Here is a 26,371-nt window from a genome sequence, read left to right as displayed (position 1 = left end):
TTTTGCATCAGTTACGTTTTTTTAACAGAGGAAAAATAGGGTTCTGTTCCGTTCCAAAAAACGGAACAGAACTGAAAGGACACAAATCGGATGTCAGCGGATGGTCATCCACTGACATCCACAATCCCATTGACAAGCATTATGTCCGTATATCACCCGCAAACAGATGGGGTGATATACGGACATACGGAACGTCCGTGTGAAAAAGCCCTTAGAGTGTCTGTGTGCTGCTTGTGCAATAAAGCTTTGATTATTTGAGGGAGTGCAGTCTGCGACTCTTAAATTGTTTGAATCGTTAAAAAAGGACAACACAGCAGGAAAATGTGAAATGTTCACAACCACACATTTCAAACTCCATACACAGTTTCTAAAAATCATAATTTCATAAAAAATAAAAAAAAAAAGAAGATAGTCACTTTGTTGGTGGTAAATAGCAGGTATTTTATTTGTAATGAAAAAGAATTAACTTAAGTACCTGACCTATTGCATTTAGTCATGTATTGTAATTGTGTTACTCTACTTTTTGCATCGGAGACAAATATACAATGAACATTCAGATATTACAGATTGCACGCTAGATAAGATTTTCTTCCAGGCCGTGAACATTTAACCACCAAAAAAACATACTGTAATACAGTACAAAATTCCACACTCCAGCCTCAGCCAGTTATTATCAAACTTCTGCTGCCATGTAAATCAATGGCTGTGTTTATGGGCGTACAAATTAATAACAGGACAAAAAGAAATATACATCGCACTGACACAAAAAGTCAGCTTTGTTAATTACTCATGCAACAAGTAACAAAACTTGCTGAAATGAAAAATACTTTCTAAAAACTTTTTTTTTTTTTTTTTGCTTTCTTTTGACTGCATAAATATTTTATACACAGCTTTTTTTTTAATGTTACTGAAATCAAATGAATTTCAAAATAATACAGAACAAAAATAAAATTTGGCTGCTACTGCTATTTTACATAAAGGTGCAAAATAATTTATTGGTAGTGTTCTGCTAGTTGGACCTCCCATACAAAGCCTGTTCTATTGGTAAGCATGACGATACAACTAGAGTACATCTTACAGGTACACTAGAAAGCACATGGGTGCTTGTGACGAGCTGCAAGGCAGAACAAAGTGGCAATGAAATTCATAACAGACAAAAGATTGTTCAAATGTCCTGGTGCAAACTGCCTTGAGAAGGTCAGCACATACAGTACAGACTCCAATAATAAGCCCCACCCAATCTGCCCAAATTTAGGCAAGACACACCAACCTTTGCCAAGTCATAGGGGTGTAAAAAGCAGGACTTGTGTCCGGTTTGAAAAAAAGGGGGGCATGCATATGCTTTGTTTTCTGTACAGAAAAAAGGGCCATACCCTGCCCAATTTTGTTCCCTGCCCTTATTTTTGTGCCTTGTACACGGACAGCACAACGAGGAAATCCTACACTTAATGGGAAAGCGAATAACACTTCCAAGCTATAAGCCTTTCGGAAACAGTAGGAAATGACCACTCCGCCTAATAATCTGAAAGCTAGTGACACACCTGGTAAGACCTGCACTGCAAGATTATCCAGAACTGCAGAACAGAGGTGTGGAAAATAAATGCTGCGGAGCTCCTGCCAAGTCATTTGTGTATTTGAAGGCCAACATTCTTACATGTGCTCTGCCACCCACTAGTGATAGTTAATGGCATTTGTTCTCACTAAGGCAGATCTCAGATCTCCCTTATAAAATCCTGAAAGCTTTCCCACTTGCCCCTCTCCTAAATATATGTGGAGTGAAATGGTGACCTTATTTTTGTTAAAAAGAAATTATTCTATACATTTAAAATGTCAGTGTAATGAAAAATAATAAATAATGGCTAAAATACAAAGCTAATTATGTTAATTCCCAATATATTGCTTTTTTGGTGTACTGAAGCTCGTTTATTTTAATTTCATAAGAGTTAGATAAAGCCCTTTTAAAATTGTTAAATATGGCAACGCTTTGCCACAGTCCAGTTTGATTTAAAATTGTACACAATACACTGAACTACTGCATTCAACAATGGCTTGTGTTGCATAACACACACACATGATCCTAAAATGAGCTGTATTGGCTAAAGAAAAACAGTAGTAAAATGTTTGTGGTCCAAAGCTGCACTATAGGGGAGCAAAGGGCAGAATTTTGCATTTATGGGACATATTACAGAGAAACCCTCATCAGCCACTCACATGAAATACGGCTTTTGCTGAAGAAAAAAAATCTATTAAACACAAAAACAAAAACAGCACTGCTTCTTGTGGACAAATCCATACTTTGCACTGTGTGTTCATTCAAGGCATTTAAATCCTCATTTTTTTTTTATTTCATGCAAACAAGATTGGGCTGTGTGTCCTGTGAAGAGGGAACTTACAATACTGGTAAATTCAGAGTCCCTATATTTCACAGGTATTATACATATACAGATAAAAACATGTGAGGGTGTATTATCTCATTCAGTGCGCAGCCCGAAAACCAAACACATGCACAGACTGAGCTTTTGTAACCATACGCATGTACTCAGAGTTTTACTAAAGCTGAATCTAACTTTACACTGTTTCTTTGACATTCACAGTGCAGGCTAGTTATGTATTGGTACCAAGACTTTAGTAAATTACCCCTAATGCTCGACACCAGGCTGGGCCACAGGAGGGGGCATATAGAAAAGCTTGGAAACATGTACATGTTTAAGGAAGTTCAATAAAACAAGGGTACAGACAAAGGTATATCGGTGATATATTTCTTGTGTTTATCAATTTTAGTCCCATGTAACAGGCAATTTTGCAATTTCAATAAAAAGGCCAATATTTTATTTACAATAATCTGTACATGACTGCAAGTCTTTTTTTTTTTTTCTTCGTAAGCGGCTTATTTGTCCAAAGAAAGCTATCTAAGAGATTACTTGAGAGGATGGGCGGCCCAATGAAACAAACACAAGAAATTATAGGAACTGTTGGTTGGATGCTTTCTTCAGCCAGCAGACATAGCAGCAGAACTATATATATATTTATAGATGTCTGAAAGCTCACCATTGTCCTCAAAAGTCCACTCTTCAGTGACTTAAAATACAATTTGTATGTGAGCCGAGTGATCCCTTTTTACTTGCAGTGTTTAAAACATGATTCAAGGTTGCATGTAAACTTTTTTTTTTTTAAACGTTCAAAGTTTCATTTCATAATGTTGATAATAGCACAAGGAAGGGCTCCATGTGGTAATCAAGATGGCCAAAGGTGTTCTAGTTCCTTGAAGACTCTTCAGAGCCCCGTTCATGCTGTAAATTATAATAACAGTTCTGACACACTCGCACTGGTGAAGAAATCTTCAGGCGTTTAATCTCAGATTGGAACCGGCTGCACCTATAAAAAGGATACAATTTTTTTTTTTTAATTGGCCATTGTTTGTGGTAGTTCATTGGGCACATCACATTACCAGTTAGAAAAATTGAGCCAACTGCGCAACAGAAATTTAAGTGGTACAAAAGTCAAAAACGTTTTTTTTTTTTTTACCTTACTGCATTCTATGCATTAACCACTTGTCGACCGCCCCACATACATATACTGAGAGGCCACTGCTCTTCTGTGTGAAATTACATACCTGTACGTCATCTCATGCTTCCGGGTGTGATTGGACACAGCGGGAGCCAATCAGCAGGTCCAGCCGACCCGATTTCAGTTGGCACTTGCCAATTGTCCCTGAGAGAGGCAGAACGCGGTCTGCCTATGTAAACAAGGCAGATCACCATTCTATGACAAGGGAAGCCATAGTTCCTATGTTCATGCTAAGCAGGAACACGGATCTCTGTCTTCCCACAGTACAAGCACCCCCCCCCACACACAGTTAGAAAGTACTCCCTAGGGACATGTTTAACCCTTTGATCACCCCTGATGTTAACTCCTTCCCTGCCAGTGTCATTAGTACAGTGACAGTGCATATTTTTTTAGCACTGATCACTGTATTGGTGTCACTGGTCCCCAAAACTGTTACTTAATTATCAGATCTCTCCGCCGCAATGTCACAGTCCTGTTAGAAGACGCTGATCGCCGCCGTTACAAGTAAAAAAAAAAAAAAAAATTCAATAAAAATATCCCATAGTTTGTAGACACTATAACTTTCAATACCAATCAATATACGCTTATTTGGATTTTTTTTTTTACCAAAAATATGTAGCACAATACATATTGGCGTAAAAATATGAAGAAATTAGATAGTTTACATTTTTTTATTGGATGTGTTCTATAGCGGAAAGTAAAAAATATTTTTTTCAAAATTGTCTGTCTTTTTGTTTATAGTGCAAAAAAATAAAAACCGCAGAGGTGATCAAATATCACCAAAAGAAAGCTCTATTTGTGGGAATAAAGGACATACATTTTATTTGTGTACAACATCACACAATTGTCAGTTAAAGTAACACAGTGCCATATTGCAAAAAGTGGCCTGGTCATAAAGGGGGATAAACCTTCCGGAGCGAAAGTGGTTAAGGTAAAAATCGCCCAGTTGCTGTTCCTCTATCCCTCATTCCTAAATACTTACTTAAATCCTGCATCAATCCAGAGCTGTGCCTACCTGCAGGTTTTCTGTCCTCCAACTCCCCCCTTTCATAAGCCATTGGCTCCAGCTGCTGTCAGTCAAATCCTTTGAGCAGAGAGCAGGGGGCGGGGCCAAGCCATGCTGTGTGTTTATGGATGCACACAGCCCGGCTCAGGATGGAGCCCAACAACGTGTCCACATAAGAAGTGGTTTGCCATGGTGGCACACGGAGTTGGAGCCAAGAGCTCCAGCGGGGGAACCCCAAAAGAGGATGTACGGGGCCACTCTGTGCAATACCATTGCACAGAGTAGGTAAGTATAACATGTTTATTATATTAGTATGAAAAAGACCTTACAACCGCTTTAATCAGAAATGGCAGTGAATACTTCATTACATAGTTGGGGAAAATATGAATTGCTACCCATTCTTGATATATTTTCATTCAAGTGAAAGACATAAGCTGAACAACATGTTCTGGATTTACAGTGCATAGTACGCCATCTATTGGGTTTACAATCTGAGCCAATAGCCTGGTACAATATGTACCTCATTCAGTAGAGTTTTCACTCCTATTTCCTCTCCAAATCCACTTTAAGAGCTGCCACATTAGAGGAGACTTGTTTGTCAGAGGGAGTTCAACAATACAGAAGACTTATGGTAGAGACTGTTGCCAAGTTACAGGAGGCTGCTAGAGGCAACTCACTGTAGGGATCCATGGGGAAGGGGGGGGTGCTAGGTGTAGGGAGCACTGCTTATTGGGGGTTGCTAGGAGGTGGAGGGAGCACTGCTAATTGGGGAGTGCTAGGAGGTAGAGGGAGCACTGTGTATAAGAAAGTGCTAGGAGGTGTGGGGGAGCATGTGTATTGGGGGTGCTAGGAAGTAGTGGGGAGCACTGTGTATTTTGGGTGCTAGGTGGTGGGGGTAGCACTGTGTATTGCGGGTGCTGGTAGGTGGTGAAGCTAAATGGTGGGGTGAAGTTGTGTATTGGGAGGCTAAGAGATGGGAGAGATCTGTGTATTGGGGGGCTAGGAGGTGGGGGAAGCTGTGTTTATTGGGGAATACTAGGAGGTGGGGGGAGATCTGTGTACTGGGGGTGCGGGAGATCTGTGTATTGGGGGGGGGGGGTGTTGGGAGGTGCTGGAGATCTGTGTATTGGGGGTGCTGCTAGAAGGTTAAGAAAGATTTATGTATTGGGGGGTGCTACGAGTGTGAGGGAGTTCTGTACTGCGGGGAATCCTCTGTTCTTGGGGGGCTAAAGGTTAGGGGAGCTCTGAACAGGGGGGGTTGAGCTTTGTGTACTGGGTGGTAGGAGAAGGGGAGTTCTACATCCAAGTAATGTGGGGAGGGGTGTGCATAGTTTTCCATCCTCGCCCTAGGTACCGGTTCACCTTGTCCTGGCACTTCATTCAGATGCAGCCTTTTAGGAAATCTGTGAAAACACCTCACTGCTACCAAGACTGGTTGGGGTCCAGACAGTTTGGAGATTTTTTTTTTTTTAGGGAAGCATAGAGTATACTGGCTGAAACTTTATGTATTTTACAGAAAAGAAAAAAAAGCAAAGAGTAGTTTAAAAGGTATTTTGCTAACAGATAGAGGAAATATTACTTACTTTTGGCAAAAAAGCTGGCCACAGTTTCTACAGTGATGTCTCCTCTCTGTTAAGGAAAACCTCACTGCACATCCTGAACAGCTGTCCATTCCTTCATCTTTTACCCAGTGGTCAGCAGCAGATCGCCCTGGTTGATCACTTACAGACCAGCTGAACACCCGCCCTCTGCCGTCACCAATCAAAATCCTGCTGTGATCCCTGTAGACACATAACAGAACAATGGGTTAGAAAATTAAGGATTACCAACTGGTTGCACATCATGTTTTGGCCATCTACCCCTAATGCCAGCTCTTTTCCTAATAAAAATATATTTTTCAGGGGGGGGGGGGGGCTTAAGTCCAGGTAGGGAGGAACTTGCCCTAGAATGGGTGCCACTATGCATGAAACAGTAGCAGTGTCAAATAGAGGATGCTAGTGAGATGACCATTATCGAGGTAAACACAGCACCTATATTTCCCCATTTTATTTACCTAAACGTGCAAAAATACACCTTTTAAATACGCTACTCAAGTCGGTTAAGTAGCAAAGGGGGTTGTTAATCAGTTTCAGCTGCTTTGGTGGTAATTAAACTAACAACAGGTGCACTAGATGGGCAACAATGAGACAACCTCCAAAACAGGAATGGTTTCACAGGTGGAAGTCACAGACATTTTTTTCCCCTACTCCCCTAATCTTTTCTGACTGTTTTTCACTAAATTGGCATTTGACTAGGGTCAGTGTTACTACTGGGAGCATGAGGCGATACCTGCACCCTATAGAGGTTGCACAGGCATTCCAACTCCTCCAGGATGGCACATCAATACGTGTCATTGCCAGAAGGTTTGCTGTGTCTTCCAGCACAGTCTCAAAAGCATGCAGGGAATTCAATGAGACAGGAAGTTATTCTAGGAGAGCTGGACAGAGCCGTAGAGCCCATCAGGACCAGTATCTGCTCCTTTGTGCAAGGAGGAACAGGATGAGCACTGCCAGAGCCCTACAAAATGAACTCCAGCAGGCCACTGGTTTGAATGTCTCTGACCAATCAGAAACAGACTTCATGAGGGTGGTCTGAGGGGCCAACGTCCTATAGTGGACCCTGTGCTCACTGCCTGGCACCGTGGAGCTCAATTGGCATTTGCCATTAAACACCAGAATTGGCAGGTTCCCCACTGCCACCCTGTGCTTTTCACAGGTGAAAGCAGGTACCCCCTGAGCACTAGTGACAGACGTGAAAGGGTCTGGAGAAGCTGTGGAGAATGTTGTGCTGCCTGTATCATCGTTCAACATGACCGGTTTGGGGGTGGGTCAGTGATGGTCTGGGGAGGCCTATCTATGGAGGGACGCACAGACCTCTACAGGCTAGAAAATGCCACCCTGATTGTCATTAGGTATCGGGATAAAATCCTTGGACCCATGGTCAGACCCTACCGTGGTGTAGTGGGTCCTGGGTTGTTCCTGGTGCACCACAATCCCTGGCTTCATGTGGCAAGAGTATGCAACCAGTTCCTGAAGGATGAAGGAATTGATACCATTGAATGCCCCCCATGCTTGTCTGAACTAAATCCAATTAAACACCTCTGGGCCATTATGTTTCGGTCCATCCGAGGCTGCCAGGTTGCACCTCAGCCTGTTCAGGAGCTCAGTTGGTCCAGATCTGGGAAGAAATACCCCAGGACACCATCCATTGTCTCATTAGGAGCATGCCCCGATGTTGTCAGACATGCATACAACAACGAGGGGGCATACTACTGAGTACCATTTTGAGTTGCTGCAATGAAATTTCAGCAAAATCATTTTTCACTTTTTCGGGGGGAGTCTGAATTCAGCCTCTGTAGGTTGATCATTTTCATTTCCATTAAATGATGTGGCATCCTTTCATTCCTAACACATTACCCAGTCCATATCAGTATAGATTTCCAGCATGATATTTTTCCCCATTGAGATCTGATGTGTTTTCAAAGTGTTCCTTTAATATTTTTCAGCAGTGTATATTAGAACACATACATGAACCAAGAATGCTAAAAATGAACAAAGAGCAACTGCTTAGACAATCATTCTATTAGTTGACTGGCTTTTATTCTCATGCAGCTCTGTAGAGTAGCACGTCATTGATACAACACACTTCTAACTTAATAACTTCTTTACATGCAGCTGAGCATAAATCGTTTTATTTACACAGGACACAGACAACGAATAAGTAAAGGAGCAAACCATAAAAGTGTTGAATAGCTCTTTGGCACATAGATGTTGCTTTCAGCGTAAGAAAATAGCACATGACTAAGAGCTGATAACATTCAGACCACACCCGTCCTAGCCTTCCATTGCACAGCTTACAGATGGGGAATCATCAGCTTATACAGAAGAAAGAATCTGGCAGATATTCTGCCAATTTATCTGTTTCAGCTGTTCACTGGCAAGCCCCACAAAAAAAAAAAAACAAAAAAAAAAAAAAGACAACACAACTGGGTATCTACAGGCAGATACAAGACACAAATGAGCAGTTCTACAATGAATATATCGTTAAATGCAAGTCCATGAATTTGACTTGTTACCAGCCTTTTTCTGTCCCTGTACAATAGTGTTCTGAGAGGAGAGGGGGAAGCTGCACAAGTAGCCATTCAGGTGTGCTCTAGTTCTGGGAGCATGCGGAGATGGCAGAGGGACAGACAGATGTTCTCATCAGTTTGCTGCTTCTCCTTTTAACCACTTAAGGACCAAGCCTAGTTCTGACACATGTTGTTTACAAGTTAAAATCAGTATTTTTTGCTAGAAAATTACTTAGAACCCCCAAACATTACATATATATATTATATATATATTTTAGCAAAGACTCTGGGGAATAAAATGGCTTTCGTTAATATTTTTTGCCACGCTGTATTTGCACAGCGGTCCTTCAAACGCAATTTTTTTGGAGAAAATACACTTCACTGAATTTAAGAGAAAATAAACAGGAAACTTAGCCCAATTATTTGTATGACTGTGAAAGGTGATGTCACGCTGAGTAAATAGATACCTAACATGTTAAGGTTCAAAATTGCTCACACTCGTGGAATGGCAACAAACTACAGTACTTAAAAATCCCCATAGGTGACGCTTTAAAATTTTTTAACGGTTACCAGTTTAGAGTTACAGAGGAGGTCTTTTGCGAGAAATATTGCTCTCGCTCTGACGATCGCAGCAATATGTCACATGTGTGATTTGAACACCATTTACATTTGTGGGTGTGACTTACGTAAGCGTTTTCTTTGGTGCGCAAGCTCACTGGGGCACTTAAAATTTGTATTTTTTTTTCCTATTCATTTTATTTATTTTTTAACATTGTTCCTTAAAAAAAAATTGATCACTTTTATTGCTGTCACAAGGAATGTAAACATCCCTTGTGACAGTAATAGGTACTCTTTATGGAGGGATCTGGGGTATAAAAGACCCCAAACCCCCCCCAATGCACTTCAAAGTATTCAAAACTTCGAAATCTGCATTTTTGAATACCGTCAGTTTTTTAAAATCGGTGCCTTTAGCAGCCGAGTAAACCGGAAGTGACGTTGTGACGTCTCTTCCGGGTTACTTGATCGGAGACCTGATCGAAGCCGAATCTGGCTTTGTTCAGAACTCTAACCAGCTGGCAGACGTGCCGGCTGGTTGCTCGGGTCTTCTGGTGGGACAGGAGACCCTGGCAGAGTGACAGAAGGCAGCAGGAGGGGAGGGAATGTCCCCTCCCGCTCGCTGGGATAACGGCTGAGCAGCTGCAGAGCTGCATCTGTTATCGCCAGAAAGCCGACTGCCGGCTCTAAAGGACGGTACTGGGTTGGTGCCTGCAGCTGCAAACATCACCCCGGTACAACCACTTCTTCAAGCCGAAATACAGGTACATCAGTTTGCGGGAAGTGTTTAATGTTCAGTAACAGGTTGGGGGTGCAGAAAACACCCATAAAGGCAGCCATAGACAAAGCAATTTTCTTTCCTGCAATCACTCAATTCCACCATCAACAAGGTCAGTGTTGATGAGGAAATCCCTCCTGCAGAGCCATTGTGTGGGAGAACACAGTGGTTACTGCTAGTGGCTATAATAGCCCCCAGCAATAGTCACACGTAAAATCTGACAGGCTGGTTGTACCCAAGTTGATCGATCAATCAACTTGGGTACAATCAGCCTCCCATTCATGGTTCGAATCTTGAGATTTGTCTGTCTTAAAGAGGTTCTAAAGCCTAAACATTTTTTTAATTTAATGCATTCCTTGCATTAGGGTAAAAAAGGTTTAGGCATTGATTTTGCCCCCAATACTTACCTGAGCCTTCATTCTATCCAGCGCTGTGCAGATTTGCATCTCTTCTCTCCCCTCACTTCCAGGTCTCGCTGGCTTTGCTGGGGCACACTGATGTCAATCAAAGCCAGTGACGAGGTAGGGGGGTGGGGGTGGGGGCTGAGTCCTGCTGTCTATGTCAATGGACACAGCAGTGGGGCTCAGGAGCGAGCATGCATGAGTGCCCCCATGGGAAGGGATTCCCATAGGGGCACTGGACAGAAAGGAGAAGCCAACAGCGTCAGCGGGGGACCCGAGAAGAATAGGTTTAGGGCCACTCTGTGCAGTTCCATTGCACAGTTTAGGTAAGTATAGAGATGTTTGTTATTTTTATTTTTAAATATCCTTTACAATCATTTTAACTGAAACTGCAGCAGAGGAAGATCAAGTCCCCTTGCCTACCAAGCAGGACTGTGTAGCAGAGCTGTGTAAATTTCAGGTCTAAACTAACAAATCCTTTTGACAGGTAAAACGGCCATTATATATTTATTTCATCTGTGTATTTAGCTCAGCTTTTAACTGCAAACCAATTTTCTCTTACACAGAGGTTATTAGTCACTTTACATTAACGTTAAATTATTTAAAACTAAAACAAGATGCTAGGTCTACTTGAAAAGGCCTTTGATTTCCAAAATAGGACATTATTTGGAAATGACTGGTTAGGTAAGGTTTGTTCATCCTCCAATGACATATACACCAAATCATCTCTGACCTTCTCTTTGACTCAGGGTGTGTCTGGATGTAGCACTTATGGGAGGAAAAGATTATTGACCCAATCACCATCAAACTGGCACAAATGATGCTGAGAATGATCACAATGCTTGCAAGTTTCTCAAGGTCCTACCCCAGAAAGCACGTATTTTACACTTCTATACAGGCGGTCCCTGGGTTACAAACAAGATAGGAACTGTAGGTTTGTGCTTAAGTCGAATTTGTTTGTAAGTCGGAACAGGTACAATTTTTAAGTTTAGCTCCAGCCAAAATAATAATTTTTAGGTTTTTTGGATAGCATAGGGAAGGCTTAACACCCCTGTGACATTTGTTTTGCTGTCTGTACACCTGGTCAATTGGATTTTGAAAATTTTGGGCTGTTGTGGAAACCAGGATTGGTGATAAAGCTTCAGTGGAGAGACCTTTTTCCCCATGAGAACTCTTACAGGAGTAAATTTCCTTTCCTAGAGGGAGATTTCTCCTAATTTCCGGTTTGTCCCTCCGTTTGTAAATAGGAGTCATTTGTAAGTCGGATGTTTGTAACCCGGGGACCTCCTGTATACCAATAGCTCTTACAAAATATCATCTACATGCCTGTGCATAATTTAACCACTTGCCGACCGGTCACGTTGACTGTACTGCGGCAAAGTGGCTCGATTCCGTCCAGCGACGTAGACCTACGTCGCTGGACTTCTCCCCCCTGTAGGTGGCGCGCTCCCGCTGTTTTCAGTCACAGCGGGAGTCGGGCCAGGCGAGGAGCGGCGGCGATCGCCGCTGCTCTTCCCCGATCGTCGGGGAATCGAGTTTGGAGATCCGCCCGCTTGTGTAAACAGAGCGGGCGGATCTCCTAAGTGACAAGGAGTGACAGATTGCAGTGTCACCTCCCCCCACACACGTCAGTAAGCACCAGGCATACATTAACCCCTCCCTCTCCAATAAAATTAACCCCTTCCCTGCCAGTGTCATTTTTACAGTAACAGTGCATATTTATAGCACTGATTACTATAGAAATGTCACTGGTACCCCCAAAAGTGTCACAAATGTCAGTCAAGGGTCCGATCTGTCCTCCGCAATGTCGCAGTCCCGCAAAAAAAAAAAAAAAAAAAAATTTGCAGATCGCCGCCATTACGCGTTTAAAAAAAAAACACCAAAAATGACAGAAATCTTTCCCTTAGTTAGTAGACGCAATAACTTTTGCGCAAACCAATCAAAATACGCTTATTGTGATTTTTTTTTACCAAACATATGTAGCAGAAAACAAATTGGCCAAAAATTTTAAAAAATTTTGATTTTTACATTTTTTGGGGGGGGGGAATTTCATATAAAAAATGTTAAAAATATTGTTATTTTTTTCAAAATAAACGCAATTTTTTTGTTTATAGCGCAAAAAGTAAAAATTGCACAGTTGATCAAATACCAGCAAAAGAAAACTCTGTTTGTGGGAAAAAAAGGACTTAAATTTCGTTTGGGTACAGCGTCGCATGACCGCGCAATTTTCAGTTAAAGTCGCAAAGCGCCAAATCGCAAAAAGTGGCCTGGACGTAAGACAGCAAAATCCTCCGGTGGTAAAGTGGTTAAAGGATAAAATCACCTTTTTTGAACAGCTGTCACATTAAAAAAAAACTGCGCTGATGCCATTCATTCACAGTGTTCTATAAATGTGAAAACTACAAGTACCGACAGCCTTTGTGGCTGTCAGCTTGTAGTTCTCAATTAACTACCAGGCTGCTGTTGAGCGCTCTAGGGAAGTTCATGGAGTCGTCCTGTCCGAGTGTAACTGCCTGCATGTACTGTAAAAGGTATGAGCAGACAGCCTACACTGACTGAAAGAACCCTGTATTGCACCCGTGATTTGCTGATCGTGGGTGGAATGTTTTGCAGGCTCATAGTAGAAAAAACAATAAATGCTAATTTTTTTTTACCTGCAAAAAGATGTGCATTTATTTTTTATTTTACAAAGGTGAACTTATCCTTTAAGATATTTATCTTAACTTACTTGGATATTCCCAGTGCAGTGATCTCTGCAGGATGTGCATTGTCTTTCCGGTCAAATGCTGTGTGCATAGTAAGTTTGCTTCGAAATACCAACTGTCTCTCCCATCTGTATCCTGCAAAGAGAAAAAAGGAACTTGTTTACACAGAGCACTACTGAATACAGGTACAGACCAGTGTCTTACAAGATCTATACATTACATTTATTCCAGCCACAATGTTTAGGGTGTACGAATTATACTACTGATATTAAACATTTAGCAATGATACTTTTACTGAAAGATTTTAAAGGCTTTAACACTGCATGGGATGCATGGGATGGGTAGAGCAGTATTTGTAAATTCTAACAGCTTCTATCCAAAGTGCTTCTCAAATAGTGCTTGCTGGAGAGAGTTTGCTGTAAGTAAAGAGAAACACTGCTTACCTGTTTTCAGTTTGTTATAGTGCCGAACCTCCTGCTGGCTTGTCTGGGCACTGCTCTGAGCTTGTGGAAATTGTTTTGAATGGCCTTCAGAATAGTTTACCACTATAAAGCCATCTTTTTCATCCAGGCTCAGCTGATCCGACCAGCGCCTGGAGTCATCGGATCCACTATCTCCAGACCATGCTGCCAAGCCAGCCCTGGCAGAGGATGCCCTTACTCGATGCACAACATTGCTCGGCTGAGCTTGGCTGTCCTTTGATGCAGTGTCCTGGCTGGAGCTTTGATCTTCTACATCAGAGTCACTGCTGTCATCCTCCTGAGCTTCGGTTCCTGTAAGCAAACAATGGTGATCACACCCTGTCATCAGCAGGTTCAAAATGATAAAGACTGGTTTCTAGAAAAATTCAGGGAAAAATTACCTAAATGTGCCTCTGAGCACTCATCTGGTAACTCCATGGCATCTAAAGGTTCTGGAGCGGGCGTCTCTGGCACTTGTAAAAACTCCATCCTCCAAAACTATAAGCAAAGAGAAGCAAGATCAGAAATAAACCAGATTTGGTGGCCAGTGTAGTGACCTTCTGTACAAAGCCTTTACTACCTGACAGCATAAAGTGATCCTCAAAGGTTGTAAATAGAATAAATAAATATGTTATACTTACCTGCTCTGTGCAATGGCTTTGCACACAGCAGCCCTGATCCTCTTCTTTTTTGGGTCACTTGCCGATGGTCCTATCTCCTCCCCACTGCTGAGTGCCCCCAATAACAATCCTCTCGCTACAGGGGCTCTGAGCAGACTCGCTTCCCAGCAACACTCCTGTGAATGGACACTGTCCATTCACACACACAGTGCGAAAATGGCTCCCGCTGCTGTGTGAGCCAATGAGGAAAGGGAGACCAGGGAGAGCTGCTGCTCTCATGCACATTGCTGGATCAAGATGTGTGGCTAACAGAAGGATTAAGGGGGAGCTGCACCTGGAAGGTTTTTTACCTTAATGCATAGAATGCATTAACCACTTGCCGACCAGTCACTGGGACTGTACTGCAGCAAAGTGGCTCGATTCCGTCCAGCGACGTAGACCTCCCCTTCTGGGCAGCGCTCGTGCGCCGTCGGAGGCTCGCTCCCGCTGTTTTCAGTCACAGCGGGAGTCGGGCCAGGGGAGGAGCTGCGGCGATCGCCGCCGCTCTTCCCCGATCGTTGGGGAATCGAGTCTGGAGATCCGCCTGCTTGTGTAAACAAAGGGGGCGGATCTCCTAAGTGACAAACAGTGACAGATTGCAGGGTTCAGCATAGCTGAACATGCGATCTGTCCCTGTGTCACTCAGTCACCTCCCCTCACACACGTTAGTAAGCACCAGGCATACATTAACCCCTCCCTCTCCAATAAAATTAACCCCTTCCCTGCCAGTGTAATTTTTACAGTAACAGTGCATATGTATAGCACTGATTACTGTAGAAATGTCACTGGTACCCCCAAAAGTGTCAAAAATGTCAGTCAAGGGTCCGATCTGTTCGCCGCAATGTCGCAGTCCCGCAAAAAAAAAAAAAGCAGATCGTCGCCATTACTCGTTAAAAAAAAAAAAAACACCAAAAATGACAGAAATCTTTCCCTTAGTTAGTAAACGCAATAACTTTTGCGCAAACCAATCAAAATACGCTTATTGTGATTTTTTTTTTTTTTACCAAACATAGGTAGCAGAAAACAAATTGGCCAAAAATTAAAAAAAAATTTGATTTTTACATTTTTTGGGGGGGAATTTCATATAAAAAAAATGTGAAAAATATTGTTATTTTTTCAAAATGTATGCTATTTTTTTTGTTTATAGCGCAAAAAGTAAAAATCGCACAGGTGATCAAATACCACCAAAAGAAAGCTCTGTTTGTGGGGAAAAAAGGACGTAAATTATGTTTGGGTACAGCGTCGCGTGACCGCGCAATTTTCAATTAAAAATAGCAAAGCGCCAAATCGCAAAAAGTGGCCTGGACGTAAGACAGCAAAATCCTCCGGTGGTAAAGTGGTTAAAGGATGAGTTCACCTTTGGGAACACGTTACATGTTCTACCCGATTTTAGAGTGGACCATGTAACATGTTCCCAATGCTGCAGTCGCCCCCCCCCCCCCACGCACACACCCCCCCTCTCTGTGGCAGGAGTACAGAGAGAAGTTCCCCGTGCTAGCTCTCTGTTTATACACAGAGCTCCATGTATGAATGAACTACAAGTCCCGACAGCCTTGCCGGCTGGCAGTTCTCCAAAACCTACCATGGCACTGTGGAAGTTGAGTCCTCCTGTCAGCGAGTATCGTCTTATCTGTACGGGATGTACAGATACACTGACAGTGTGCAGGAGACGTGCATGGCATCAGAAATCTCCTGATCGCTGGTGAAATACTTTACTTTCTCCTACCACAAAAAAATAATAAAAATGCACATTTTTTACCTGCAAAAAGATGTGCATTTATTATTTTTTGTACAAAGGTGAACTTATCCTTTAAGGTAAAAAAAACCCTTCTGCCTTTAGAAACACTTTAACTTGAATAAAGCCTTGCACAAAGCTTCCTAGGGGCTCATTTTATTGCCTCCCTAAAAAGAACAAAATCAGTTGGCAAATTTGGTTATTTTGCAAAACACCCACAAACTTTTCAAACCAAGATAAAATACCATTAAGCTCAAGCATGAGTATAATATCATTTTAGTTACATAATAACAATATATAAAGAGAAATTATGTGCAGTATTCTATGCCAATCAGATAGTAGGGCAGACCAAGTATATAAAAAAAAATAGTTAATAGCAGGTGATTTAATGTTGGCTCAGCTGCTCTGGATTATTATACATCTCTGCTTTTTAAAACACAACTTGAACAACAAGGTAAATGTGTGTTAGTACACATCGGTAAATTATATATAACTATAGACAGAATTATTTATAATAAAGAATATGCTACCCCAACACTGCCAATCCCTTCACTGGCTTCCCCTACCTCACCGTATAAAATTAAAAATAACCACAACATCGCCACCTAGATACATGACCAACCTCATCTGCAGATGTCGCCCAAATCGTCCTCTCCACTCCTCCCAAGACCTCCTGCTCTCTAGCTCCCTTGTTACAATATATAATGTAATATATAAATCCTTTATAATGATAATAATAATAATAGTGTCAACATGTACTTACACGAACCACTCCATCTGAATGTCCTGTGACAATGACATTCTGGGTGTCCCATTCATTCATTTCAGACACACAGCAGCACAGTATCTGTTGGCTTCTTCCAGTGAAGGTATTCACACTGACAATGGGATTGCCATTTATACTCCATACATGTATGTATGTGCCAGCACAGGACACTATGTCACCCTGCAAACAAAGGGATTTTAAATTCAGCACAAGCCCTTGTAAAATGCATATGAACACACAAAAAAAATCTAGACTGTTTGCTTACAATTTTTCTAGACAATATTACAATATAATACATTACTTGATGTGACAAACGTCACAACTAATTCTAAAGAATTATTTTTATATTCCCATGGGCAATCATTAAAGCTTAATTTTAGATGTTTCATAAATAAATGCATTCGTGTAAACCCAATTTAGGCAGTTAATGTGATACTGTATATAAATTGTTTATGAAACTTTCGGCTCTCAATATCAGTGAATGTGAACTCTGATCTCCACTTCAGCACATATCACCTGATCACATTTCTAGGCTCTCGGTTATGTGACCAGCACTGGAGAGAACTGCACTGCCTGCAATAAAGTAGATCAGCCTCTCCGCTGTATTATTCCTACACCACAGTGAGGATTTTAACATTTCAGCATAGGGTACTTTTGCAGTCATATTTGAGAAAACTCCACTATGTTTTTTGGGGGCTTATAAGGTGTCATGGCTGGTTCTAATAATTTCTGTACAGTCTTTGTCCTTGCACAAAGTGAACTATACCACACAAGATGTAACACCTTCACTACGACCACCAATGTAGTGGGGGGCGTTCGATTTTACTCTACAGACCAGGTTACCAGTACTGACACTAGTGCAGGGGGCTATAATTGCATCCTCTGACATCAGTGCTGGGGGAGATTATTGTGTTCATTGACACAAATGCTAGGGTTTTTTTTTTTGCGTTCACCGACATCAGTGCTGGGGGTTAATATTGCATCCACATACACCAATGCTGGGTGTTATTAATGCATCCACTGACATTAATGCTGGGGGTTATTAATGCATCCGCTGACATCAATGCTGGGGGTTAATAATGCATCAATTGACACCAGTTCTGGGGGTTATTAATGCATTAATTGACACCAGTGCTGGGGGTTATTACTGTACCCACTGATACCAAAGCTTGGGGTCATCATTGAGTCCACTGACAACAATGCTGGGGGTTATTCTTGCATCCATTAACACCAATGTTGGGGGGTTATTATTACATCCACTGACACCAATATTGGGATTTATTATTGCTTCGACTGACACCATTGTTGGACTTTATTATTGCGTCCATGGAAACAAATGCTATGGGTTATTGTATTCCATCTTCTGAAGTATGAATTGCAATATGCTGCAGGGTAAAAAATGCGCTGCTATTGTGCGGCCCTCTGGTGGTGTCAGGGGCCGCACTTGAGGCCTCTCTATATTTTTCCAGTTGACCACCACTGATCTACTCAATACTATCATAACCAAATCTGAAGGCACATATAGGTTTTCAGAATACTATATTTTTCACTATGGTGGTTCTTTTTGTGGCTACATGTTAAGCTTTAGTTAACAATATGCCCCTTATGTCAATACTTACTGTTAACTCATTTATACAAAGAGCTGACACTGGAGCTCTGTGTCCACGTAACTGGGTCACAAATGACAGCTTGTTAAGGTCCCAAATAATACATGTTCGGTCACGTGATCCGCTTACAACTATGTGATAGGCCAGGGAGGCAGTTAAGCAGGTCACTGTATCTGTATGTCCAATCAAAGCCTGGATAATATGAAAGAGAAAAGTACTTGAAATGGAAAACACACTGGAAACAGATGCTCACATTTTTCATACATAAGATAGGTACTATAATATACATGAGATGAATAGATTGTAAATCCATGTCGACTGAAATCCATTAGAATATTTCTGCTCTCTCAATAACCTGATAATCCAGGGACATTTGAGAATTTCAACCAATCTTACAATTCTCACTAAATAAACTCAGAAATTAGAGGGTCTACATTGGCCTGAATGGTTTGACCAAAATGAAAAAGTCTGCCTGAATAAGCTAAAATAGCTAACTATTCCTCAAAAAGTCTGGCATGGATTTTGTAAATGTAACCTTTGTTTTTTGAATCATCAAATGAATCACACCCAAAATTTTAAAAAATTCAACCAGAATTCAATAGCAAAAAATGGTATTCTCCACACAATGACAAATGGTGCTACTGACCTGTTTCAGAGTTAGGGCTTTAGCTTTCTCCTTTGAGGTCCCGACTTCCCATACACAAATAACTGTACTTGTTCCTCCGGTAATCACTAGTTTGGGGTTCGGACAAATGGCACACAAGATCTGGCCCCATTCAGATAAGCATTCGTATACAACCACTGCCTGCAATGCAAAGCAAAACAAAATCCAGTGATGTAATGACATTGCTGACAGCAATCACTATTACAGCCTTATAAAATACTGGAAGATTTCCATTTTGGGAGCACTGACCAATGACATTATGGCACCACACTCAGGTCAGAATTCAACGTACATATATTCAAAATCAGCCATAAAACAAAAAATGGTATCAAATACTTACTGTAAGTTTGCATTCCTGGCGCCAATCCATTGCAGCATACTACCACATGTATGCTGCCATGTTGGTGCCAGCAAAGTTAATCGTTGTATCTCTGCCACTCATTGGGAAGTCCATGATTAGGACAAATCATCTAACATAGGCAATCCCTCTATTACCTTACCTAAGCAAAAATGCAGTTATGAATTGTAAATGTAAAACATTACCAGTATGAAAAAAGTGTATGTCACAAACCTTGTCAGAATCATAGGTTCCAAGCCTGCAACTGAGGTCTGCATAGCCCCATGCAAAGGTCTTGTTCCATGCTGGAGGAATAAGAACCTTGTTTTGTTCCACAGCCAGAATCCCTTTATCTGTACAAACAATCTGACCCACAGGTTCCTTCAGTTCTTGAAAAAGAAAGTTGAAATTATAAAGGCATTAAAGGTTATGTAAAGTAACAATACATGTACATTTTCTATTACATGCTGGTCCATATACCAATGAAAATGTTTTATTGTATGTTATCAGCTAGCATTGTTCACAGCTTTCTGTGTGGACCAAAAAACATGCCCCCTGTTGGGGAGAAGAGAGTGTGTTATGTAGTCCACGCACACTCCTTTCCTAGGGTGGCAACACTGCTCAGTGTGTTTGTCACCCTGGGGCAAGAAGTGTGTTAATGATAGGATTCAAATAATGGAAAAAACATGTGGAAAAAAGAAAACTAGTGCAGCCACCATATTTAAGCATCGGTAAGCTGCAATACTATCAATTATTGTTCCTGGGTTTAGATATGCTTTATTGACAAAAGGATAAAAGCCAAAAGTTCAGAAAGATATAAAATAAGATGCTCATGGCAGCACTTACTCAGTGTTTATTCATATATGTTACTATAAAACAAATAAGTGGGCTCATTTAACTAAAGCAGTGTATTGTGTGTGTGTGTATTATGTATATACATACACATACATATACAGTATCTCACGAAAGGGAGTACACCCCTCACATTTTTGTAAATATTTTATTATAGCTTTTCATGTGACAACACTGAAGAAATTACACTTTGCTACAATGTAGTAGTGAGTGTACAGCTTGTATAACAGTGTAAATTTGCTGTCCCCTCAAAATATCTCAACACACAGCCATTAATGTCGAAACTTCTGGCAACAAAAGTGAGTACACCGCTAAGTAAAAATGTCAAAATTGGGCCCAAAGTGTCAATATTTTGTGTGGCCACCATTATTTTCCAGCACTGCTTTAACCCTCTTGGGCATGGAGTTCACCAGAGCTTCACAGGTTGCCACTGGAGTCCTCTTCCACCCCTCCATGACAACATCACGGAGCAGGCTCATGTTAGAGACCTTGCGCTCCTCCACCTTCCATTTGAGGATGCCCCACAGATGCCCAATAGGGTTTAGGTCTGGAGACATGCTTGGCCAATCCATCACCTTTACCCTCAGCTTCTTTAGCAAGGCAGTGGTCATCTTGGAGGTGTGTTTGGGGTCTTTATGTTGGAATAATGCCCTGCGGCCCAGTCTCCGAAGGCAGGGGATAATGATCTGCTTCAGTATGTCACAGTACATGTTGGCATTCATGGTTCCCTCAATGAACTGTAGCTCCCCAATGCTGGTAGCACTCATGCAGCCCCAGAACATGACACTCCCACCACCATGCTTGACTGTAGGCAAAACACACTTGTCTTTGTACTCTTCACCTGATTTCCGCCACACACGCTTGACACCATCTGAACCAAATATGTTTATTTTGGCCTCATCAGACCACAGGACATGGTTCCAGTAACCCATGTCCTTAGTCTGCTTGTCTTCAGCAAACTGTTTGTGGGCTTTCTTGTGCATCATCTTTAGAAGAGGCTCCCTTCTGGGACGACAGCCATGCAGACCAATTTGATGCAGTGTTCGGGTATGGACTGAGCACTGACAGGCTGACCCCCCACCCCTTCAACCTCTGCAGCAATGCTGGCAACACTCATACGTCTATTTGCCAAAGGCAAATAGACGTATGCCTTTGGCAAATGAGGCTGAGCACATGCACTCAATTTCTTTGGCCGACCAGGGCCTGTTACGAGTGGAACCTGTCCTGTGAAACTGCTGTATAGTCTTGGCCATCGTGCCGCAGCTCAGTTTTAGGGTCTTGGCGATCTTCTTATAGCCTATGTCATTTTTATGTTAGAGCAACGATTGTTTTTTTCAGATCCTCAGAGAGTTCTTTGCCATGAGGAGCCATGTTGAACTTCCAGTGACCAGTATGAGAGAGTGAGAGCGACAACACTAAATTTAACACACCTGCTCCCCATTCACACCTAAAACCTTGTAACAATAATGAGTCACATGACACCGGGGAGGGAAAATGGCTAATTGGGCCCAATTTGGACATTTTCACTTAGGGGTGTACTCACTTTTTTTTGCCAGTGGCTTAGACAATAATGGCTGTGAGTTTAGTTATTTTGAGGGGACAGCAAATTTACACTGTTAATGTGTACACTCACTACTTTACATTGTAGCAAAGTGTCATTTCTTCAGTGTTGTCACATGAGAAGATATAATAAAATATTTACAAAAATGTGAGGGGTGTACTCACTTTTGTGAGATAGATGTATATCTATAGATAGTATATATATATATATATATATATATATATATACTATGTGTACATATACATCTATGTGTAGATATACATCTATATCTATATATGTGTAGATATACATCTATATATCTATATATATATATATACATACATACATACACACACACACACATATACATATAGATACACAGTATCTCACAAAAGTGAGTACATCCCTCACATTTTTGTAAATAATTTATTATATCTTCTCATGTGTGTGTATTTGTGAATATATATATATATATATATATATATATATATATACACATATATATATACATATACATACATACATACATACATACATACACACACACACACACACACACTTGCAGTACCTTATTTAAAAGGCAGATCTTCGGATGAAGGTAAGCAACTGGAATGACTATGCAGGTAGCTTTTTAAAACATGCAACTTACGTCCATTGCTGCCTCAGTGAAAAGTGGTAAATGGTAGAGTGCTTTTCAGAGGCATTTGACAGGAGGCTCAGAGGTGATATGCTGCTTTCTGGATGTCTATTTTAACCCTTAAAAGCCCACAGCACTGCACCCTAACCATGTACATTACATGTGGTGGTGCTGTGGCCCCTCATTCACTTGAATGAGCTGCGTTTGGTAATGGCACTGTTTGCCAAACGTGGCCTGTAGTATGATTTTTGCCCAATACGACAATGACAGTGTGTACTAACATGGCTGGTGGCAGTTAGGTGGTCAGGGGTTGATAAAACTGTGGCTCAACTACCTATTTTCACAGCCCGCCCAGCCGCCTGTGTAATTTAGGCCTAAAAGTGTAGTATGAAGCCAATACCTTTGACTGGAGCCAGGGAAGGTCTCAAGTTGTCCAAATGATGAAAAAATATCTTGTCACATGCAGATCCCAGTGGCATGGATACGGATGACATGTCTCCATTCATCCGGCTTCTGACACGTTTGGGTGGATGTGGCTTTTTAAACAACTGTTAGAGAGGAAATGGGTACATTGTTGAGAAGTCTGGTTTCAAGTGTTTAACTTTGGGTTCACATGTAATTCGCCAGTTACATATCTGCACAATATTTTATTAGGGTGAATTACATCCATCTACATACTTACAGTAGGAAACACTTATTCACTCAACCAGACCAAGAGGCAAAACATAGTTATGAGCAACAAAGACCTAAAAATATCAACAATAAATTTTGTATAGGAGCATTGTATGCACAGGTATGGAGAAAGGTCCACATGATAGCACCAGGACAACAACAGCACTGCCATAGTGAGGAACTGTGCTACAGACTACACACACCAAATAAATATAATCTAATATGGAACCTGAAAGCTTTTAATTCTTCTCTCTACATTTACCTGCTTTGGTATCTGCCCGAAATTGTTAATAAAGCCTATAGTAGCAGTCTCTTTCAGTGGGTCATTAATGTTGTAAATATCCACTTGTCCCTCGTAGAAGAGATGGTGAAAGACATTGACAGCATCTACAGCAGCTGGTCCCTGTTGCTTGTATCCAAAGATCAGGTCTATCCATTCATGCAGGTGGGCACTGACGTAGTCACATTCCAGGGCCTGAAAAAAACAGTAGCAGCCTTTATGCACACGTCTGTGGCAAATTCTATAATCCAAATCTTACACAGTATTTTTACTTTTACATGGAATCTAAAAACTGTAATGAATCTAGTAGAGAATGACAACAATTACAAGAAAAATATATTGTATGCTAGTAATAAAAAGGACAGTAAGACCAATATAAGACTTAGGCTGGCCATAGACGGAGCGACTTTCTTTCCTGCAACCTCGCGCAGAGCCATTGTGTTCTCCCAGTGGGGGGGGGGGCTTGAAAAGCCGTCCCCGCTGGGAGAACACAGTGATTACTGCTGGTGGCTATAATAGCTACTAGCAATAATTGCATGCAAAATCCGACAGACTGGTTGTACCCAAGCTGATCGATAGATCAAGTTGGGTGCATTTAGCCTGTCCATACATGGTTTGAATCTCGGCCGGTCCCTGCTGAATTGGCAAAGATTCAAACCAGCTATGGCCGACTTAAAGAGGTTGTAAACCCTAATAAATATAAAAAAAAAAAAAAACCTGCAAGACAAAGGCATAATGGGCTAGTATGCATCGCATACTAGCCCATTATGTGTAACTTACCTTAGAACGAAGCCCCGACACGGACCCCCGGACATCGCTGCGGGCGCTTCCATGATCCCTCGCCGTCTCTTCCGAGTTCGGCGGCTCCGGCGTGGTGATTGGCGAGAAGAGACGGCTCCAGCGCGATGACTGGCCGGAGCCGCGATGACGATTTTTCCGGCAAGCTCCCGGCAAATTAATTGAAGGTCCCCCCGGACCTTCAGAGCGCATGCGCCGCTCGCGCGAGCAGCTGCATGCACTGTAACTATCTCCTAAACCATGCCGGTTTAGGAGATATTATTTGTACCTACAGGTAAGCCTTATTATAGGCTTACCTGTAGGTAAAAGTGTCAAAAAGCGGGATACTACCGCTTTAATGCTGGCCATACACTAGTAGATTTTCAAATGTTCGTACAAACATTCATTTGAAACATTCTCCGTACATTCGATGACTTGACAAATGTTAAAAAGTACTTCAAAAGTTTTTTCTTTTTTAACATCCAATTTTGAAACAAATGTACTTTCTCGAAAGAAAACCACACACACACTATTAAAAATGTGAGAAAAATTTTCCATCTTGCTCCTTCAAACTTTCTCATCACTGTAGTTGAAAACAAACATTGATTTGACCCCACTAACAATTATGAAACTTAACAAACATTCTTAAAGTGATAATAAAGGCAGATAAAAATAAATAACTAACAAACATGTCATACTTGCATGCTCTGTGCACTGGTTTTGGCCGATCCTCCTCTTCTTGGGTCCCCTGCTGGTGTGCCTGGCCCCCTGCCGATCCCCCCCATAGCAAGCAGTTTAGTAGGGGGGGGGGGCACCCGAGCAGGCTTACTCCTAAGGCACTGCTGTGTGTGTACATTCACACATGGGAGTGCAACTCCACCCTGGCCCGATCTGTCCTCATTGGTTTACTGGCTGTGATTGACAGTAGCAGAAGCCATTGGCTCCCCCTGCTGTCTCAGCCAATGGGGCGGAAGAGACCCGGGAGAGCCGCTGCTCTCGTGGACATCTCTGGATCGCAATGGTGCTCAGGTAAGTATTAGGAGGGCTGCCGCACACAGAAGGTTTTTTTTACCTTCATGCATAGAATGCATGGAGATAAAAAACCTAGAGCTTTTACAACCGTTTTAAAGCAAAATATTTTTAACAAAATTTTACTAATGTATGGCAAGCTTAAACAGTTGTAACAGCTAAACCAAATTTAAGCAATATACAATATGAAGGCAAATACAGTACATACATAAAATGTGTTTCACCATTCTATGAAACATGATCAAAGTATATGTATTTAACCTTTATTAAAGATAAAAATAACTCACAGTAGGTCACAAAACTGAGTACATCCCTCACATTTTTGTAAATATTTTATTATATCTTTTCATGTGACAACACTAAAGAAATTACACTTTGCTACAATGTAAAGTAGTGAGTGTACAGCTTGTATAAGGGTCCTTTCACACGGCCGCTCCGTGTGTCCGCAAATCATCCAATCCGTTTGTGGATGATTTGCGGACATAATGTAAGTGAATGGCACTGCGGGTGTCAGCGGAATACCATCCGCTGACACCCGATTTTCCTCCTGTCAGTTCTGTTCCGTTTTTACGAATGGAACAGAACCCCATTTTTCCTTCCGTGTAAAAAACGGAAAGGAAGGAAAATCGGATGTCAGCGGTGTCATTCGCTGACATCCGCAGTGCCATATACTTACATTAGGTCCGCATATCATCCGCAAACGGATGGGATGATATGCGGGCACACGGAGCGGATGACAGAAATGTCATCCGCTCCGTGGAAAAAAAAAAAAAAAAGTCCCGCAGCGGACCTTTCACACGGAGCGGCCGTGTGAAAGGAGCCTTACAGTGTACACCCCTAAGTAAAAATGTCACAATTGGGCCCAAAGTGTCAATATTTTGTGTGGCCACCTTTATTTTCCAGCACTGCCTTAACCCTTTTAGGCATGGAGTTCACCAGAGCTTCACAGGTTGCCACTGGAGTCCCCTTCCACTCCTCCATGACAACATCACGGAGCTGGTGGATGTTAGAGACCTTGCGCTCCTCCACCTTCCACTTGAGGATGCCCCACAGATGTTCAATAGGGTTTAGGTCTGGAGACATGCTTGGCCAGTCCATCACCTTTACCCTCAGCTTCTTTAGCAAGGCAGTAGTCATCTTGGAGGTGTGTTTGGGGTCGTTATGTTGGAATACTGCCCTGCGGCCAAGTTTCCGAAGGGAGGGGATCATGCCCTGCTTCAGTATGTCACAGTACA

At 41.8% G+C, this 26,371-nt stretch overlaps 1 protein-coding gene across 6 annotated transcripts in view; it reads right to left on the bottom strand.

Moving 5' to 3' along the window:
• Positions 1-880: 880 nt before the first annotated feature.
• Positions 881-26,371, bottom strand: part of WDFY3 (WD repeat and FYVE domain containing 3) — a 265,268-nt gene continuing 239,777 nt past the window's right edge. For all 6 annotated transcript variants that reach the window (XM_082259297.1, XM_082259299.1, XM_082259298.1 and 3 more), the window contains 11 exons: positions 23,313-23,525; positions 22,779-22,926; positions 19,584-19,738; positions 18,995-19,153; positions 18,361-18,540; positions 16,739-16,921; positions 13,983-14,079; positions 13,564-13,893; positions 13,144-13,255; positions 6,157-6,354; positions 881-3,375 (listed from right to left, as the gene is read on the bottom strand). In XM_082259297.1, coding sequence (XP_082115423.1) covers positions 3,255-3,375; positions 6,157-6,354; positions 13,144-13,255; positions 13,564-13,893; positions 13,983-14,079; positions 16,739-16,921; positions 18,361-18,540; positions 18,995-19,153; positions 19,584-19,738; positions 22,779-22,926; positions 23,313-23,525 — 1,896 coding nt within the window. In that variant the 3' untranslated portion in view covers positions 881-3,254. The remainder of the gene's footprint in view (positions 3,376-6,156; positions 6,355-13,143; positions 13,256-13,563; positions 13,894-13,982; positions 14,080-16,738; positions 16,922-18,360; positions 18,541-18,994; positions 19,154-19,583; positions 19,739-22,778; positions 22,927-23,312; positions 23,526-26,371) is intronic.

This window comes from Pelophylax lessonae (genome assembly GCF_965119305.1).
Source record: "Pelophylax lessonae genome assembly, chromosome: 1".
In the NCBI taxonomy this organism is placed as follows: domain Eukaryota; kingdom Metazoa; phylum Chordata; class Amphibia; order Anura; family Ranidae; genus Pelophylax; species Pelophylax lessonae.
This window is presented reverse-complemented; position numbering and strand designations above follow the sequence as displayed.